A 5,078-nucleotide genomic window follows, 5' to 3' on the forward strand; every position below is an offset into this window, starting at 1 on the left:
ATCTTCAAATCCGCTGGCATGGATGGGTCTTCCACTGCTATCACAAGCATTGGGCTTTCTTGGGGATGTTAATTTATCCTACCCCAAATCATCTTCTCTGACATAGGGGTATTGTTGTTGACTTAAGTGACATGTAAATCAACAGATGCAGTAACACTTACCGGAATTTGGCCTTTGTTTTATCGAAGTTAACTACACACTTCCTCAGTAGTAAGTAGTCCAACCCTATAATGCATTGGTCTTCAATGTCAGCCAAGTATGCTTTGTGTCTGTCCTTCAATCCCATGAGCTCAATATTTACCCACACTGGTCCACACAACCTTGCATAATGTCCAGACACACCACAGAGCTTCCGTATGGCTTCTGGTACTCTTTGTGATCTAGCACCTTGATACTCACAATGGTTTGCTGAGATGCAGAATCTATGGCCGTCCAGCTTTCCTGTCACATAGACACCATGTGTACTTGCCATTTTACACCTAGCTGTTGGGACTTTCACGATGAGGTTTGGTGGGCGTACCTCAACACCAACCACTACTGGTTTCCCGAAGCTGACTTATTTGTAGTATTCTTCTTATACTGGCTCCTCATATGTCCTTGTTCTCCACATTTCCAACAACCTTTGTGGGTAGCAGCCTCTCCTGCTGTGGCATCTTCCTAGTGTTGAAGTTGCCGGCATTGAGCTCTCTTGTGCAAAGTCCGTCCCACTTTCTGACATCAATTTGTTGCATATCTGCTCGTTTGTTAATTTCCGGTGTAAATTCTTTCGAGGAACTTCAGCGATACAAGTCCTTCCATAAATAGAACAAGCTTATTCTTTCTCAATATAACTTTGCAATACACTTAATTTTCACAGTCACTTTAACTTAAACACATGCTATAATTCGCAACGATTCATGTACTTTACTTATGGTCACTACCGCTTGCTTGACTCAATTATCTGTCTCTATATCTGTCTATCTGCAATTATTTCTCCGCTTTATTTGCCGGGCTTATATACAAAAAAGAGGGCACCTAGAAAAGACTAGAGTTGCCAGGAAAAGTCAAGATCCTTCGAGAATCTTGTGACGTGTTACCAGCGTCACGTGACTTCCGCTGTCTTAACAATATGTCTAATACCTCTATCGTTACAATAGTAACAATTAAGCCTACCCTTAAAACTACTTCTATACTCATTTCGTATGTTAAACTTTTCTTTACCTCTTATTCTTCGTGCATTTAGTTTATCCTGGCCCTCAGCACCGTCTAGTCCTTTAAAATTCCTCTTACAGATGAGTTAACGACCCTTGCAAACAAATCAGACTCGATCCACTTTAAATGTAAACCATCCATTCCAAAAAGCTCCCTTCTCCCAATGAACTTATCCCACAAGTCCAAACAGCCTATCTGCTCATATTGAGTGCTAGTCCCCTTTATAGTTTATTATATCTCCTGCTCTGCCAGTTATACCCTCCACATGTGTCCCTGGGTAACATAATCTACTTTTTATCTCCCTATTTACCCCACAGACTATCCTATACACATGCCTTACAGGCCCGTTAACTATAATCTCCTTAAGTTTATCATCCATATCCTTCTCCGTCCCTTTTGTTTTCCTTCCCTCCCATAGTTCCTCATCTACAGAAGCCAAGGGCTGAAATCTGTTGCTTATTAGAATAGGATCATTACAATTAAATTCACTACTTTTAGCCTTAATAATACTCTTTCTAACTTCCTGAAAGCCATTGTTAACTGATGTATTCCTTGCATGTAAAAGCTTAAGCTCCTCCTGAAATCCTGCTGCCATTTTCCACAATCTACACTTCTATTTATCTATTGCCTCTACTTTGATCATGATTGCCTCTAACTTCTCCTCCAACCTACAAACTATACATACAAATTGCACATCTTCATTACTAACTTCCTTAAAAGCACATTCCAACCCTGATAAAACCTATTCATTGCACCCATTACACCTAACAAACTGTCACCATTCAGCCTAAACATAATATTTATAGGCTTCAACCTTAATTAGTTACAGAACTATCAAGTAGAAAATCAGACCCCTCATGTCACGCCCACCTGTTAATCCTCCCTTTCAGAACTTGCCAGTATTTTTTTTCTGACTATTAATCCTATATTATGTATAACCAATAGAAAACCTAAGGTTTTGCAATTGAAAAGGTGTATTATTTTACTTTCCTTTTTTTTTTTCCAGTAAATAATGTGTAGTTTCAGATTTACTTTCCATGGGAAACATATCAAACAGCTTTGCTTATGTTCTCATAACATTTGTGATATAGTTAAAAAGCCAGAAACATTGTGATAGTTATGGGACACATTCTGCATTTTGCATGTTATTATTCTGTGTTCTTTCAAGCATTATCTAATTAAATAAATAATTATTTAGTGCAGTAGTACCAATGGTATATAAAAAAGTAGGGTTGAAGGGAATACCTCTTACTGTAGGATAGGACTTCTAGTAAATGAGAGAAAATTAAATCATCCCACAAAACTAGTGCCCGTGTGAACGTGTTTTCTTGTTATACACATTATATTTGTCTATGTATGTAGGAATAAAGTTTTTGGGGTAGGTGGGGAGCAAATTAGGGGGCAAGTGAAAAATAGGTAGGCAAATGCCCCCTTGTCCCCCTATAGCACCACTACTGTGTAAGTGGTGAATCAGTATCTACTTATGTAGTTGGTAGTAATAGAGTGGTAGAACAATATAAATAAATGTGAACAGTTGTATAGATTATAGCAGTGAATTTTTATCTTGTAATAACTAGAAGTCTGTAGATTTGTTTTGCTATTATAATTTTAATTTTTATAATTGTTTTATAATTTATTTTGTAGAATTACAAAGCATATTTCTTTCATTGTTTCTAGTACTTTGCAAGTGCTCTGGCTTTTCTATTCACTTTGGCTTGGATTGGAAGTTTGGTGGATAATCTGGTGCTGATATTCCTGTTAGGTATGTTGGACAGCAGCCTCTAAATTTTATGTGATCTGTTACTATATAAGTTACATTTTACATTCACTGGTATACAGTTTTATCCAAATAACCTAGTACCATACAAGGATGTAAGTTACAATCTTGTATAAATAACCTAGTAACAGACAAGGATGTGAGGTACAATCTTGTATAAATAACCTAGTACCAGACAAGGATGTAAGTTATAATCTTGTTTAAATAACCTAGTACCAGACAAGGATGTAAGTTACAATCTTGTATAAATAACCTAGTACCATACAAGAATGTAAGTTACAATCTTGTATAAATAACCTAGTACCATACAAGGATGTTATGGTTACAATCTTGTATAAATAACCTAGTACCATACAAGGATGTTATGGTTACAGTCTTGTATAAATAACCTAGTACCATACAAGGATGTTACAGTTACAATCTTGTATAAATAATCTAGTACCAGACAAGGATGTGAGGTACAATCTTTTATAAATAACCTAGTACCAGACTAGGTTATAAATAATGTGTACTGGCTCACATTTGAAGTAATCTTGTTCAGTAATCCTTTTGTTGGTAGAAAACACTGGGTTAAATACTTGTGTTCCAGAAATAACATGGTAAATTTAATTTGCTAGATAGATTAAAATGTTGAAACAAGTTTTTTAATGAGAGAGCTGATGACTAAAATTAAAACACTTTTGTAAGCTGGTAAAGTGATATAGGAAACAAAGTTTTGTTATGAATGTTTTTTTAAGTCTCAACGTAACTTTTTCTCACTGGACTTGTTTTGAAAGTGAAATATATATTGAGAAGAATGATGATGTATAAAAATGTAAATATATTTATTTTTGTCTTCACTATATGGTTTGTTCTTTTTTATAGTACAAACCACGTTGAACAGAATTTTATCTTTTTGATAGCAATGTGCGTGGTGATGTTTCCTGGTTTGAAGTACCATGGAATAATTGATAGGTACGTCACTGAAGGATTGCAGCATCTAAAGATGACAGTCGGGCAGAAGCTGAAAAAGAACTAAGGACTGTTGCTACTCTGATGCAGCAACATAGCATGCTGACAAGAAAAATGGCTTCATACTTTTCTGCAGTAAATATTGTATATGACAAAACATATTGCTAGTACATTTTTTAAATGCAGCAGTTATCCTAAATTATATTCAGATAGAATTGTGATGTAAAAATTAACATTAATCATCATCTTGCACATACGTCAAGCATGATGTAATCTGTTGCACACATTCATCTTTGAAAGATGAGTTGGTCTGGTATCAGCACTAAGAGAAATTGATAGATGCAAATATGATAAATACATTTTTGTCTTATTTAACAAAGTCAAGCATAACAAGTTTATTTCTGTCAAACAAATTGGTCATTCAGCATGCATGCTTTACATAAAGTAATCAATATGCTTATCAGTAACTTCTGATCTTAGCAAACAGCCGACATGTTTTACATAAAGTTATTAATATGCTTATCAGTAATTTCTGATCTTAGCAAACAGCCGACATGTTTTACATAAAGTTATTAATATGCTTATCAGTAACTTCTGATCTTAGTAACCTGCTGACATGTTTTACATAAAGTAATCAATATGCTTATCATTAACTTCTGATCTTAGCAAGCAGCCATCATGTTTTACATAAAGTAATCAATATGCTTATCAGTAACTTCTGATCTTAGTAAACTGCTGACATGTTTTGCATAAAGTTACCAATATGCTTATCAGTAACCTGCCAACATGTTTTGCATAAAGTTATCAATATGCTTATCAGTAACTTCTGATTTTAGTAAGCTGCCAATATGTTTTACATAAAGCTACCAGTATGCTTATCAGTAACTTCTAATCTTAGTAAACTGCTGACATGTTTTACATAAAGTTATTAATATGCTTATCAGTAACTTCTGATCTTAGCAAACAGCCGACATGTTTTACATAAAGTTATTAATATGCTTATCAGTAACTTCTGATTTTAGTAAGCTGCCCACATGTTTTACATAAAGTTATTAATATGCTTATCAGTAACTTCTGATCTTAGTAAGCTGCCCACGTTTTACATAAAGTTATTAATATGCTTATCAGTAACTTCTGATCCTAGTAACCTGCTGACATG

General features: G+C 34.8%; 1 protein-coding gene across 1 annotated transcript in view; it reads left to right on the plus strand.

Moving 5' to 3' along the window:
- Positions 1-5,072, plus strand: part of LOC106469984 (ADP-ribosylation factor-like protein 6-interacting protein 1) — a 28,464-nt gene extending 23,392 nt beyond the window's left edge. The window contains exons 4-5 of the mRNA XM_013930503.2: positions 2,869-2,953; positions 3,871-5,072. Of these exons, the coding sequence (XP_013785957.1) occupies positions 2,869-2,953; positions 3,871-3,986 (201 nt within the window). The 3' untranslated portion in view covers positions 3,987-5,072. The remainder of the gene's footprint in view (positions 1-2,868; positions 2,954-3,870) is intronic.
- The last annotated feature ends 6 nt before the right edge of the window (positions 5,073-5,078 follow it).

Source organism: Limulus polyphemus, unplaced genomic scaffold, assembly GCF_000517525.1.
Source record: "Limulus polyphemus unplaced genomic scaffold, Limulus_polyphemus-2.1.2 Scaffold3757, whole genome shotgun sequence".
Taxonomy (NCBI): domain Eukaryota; kingdom Metazoa; phylum Arthropoda; class Merostomata; order Xiphosura; family Limulidae; genus Limulus; species Limulus polyphemus.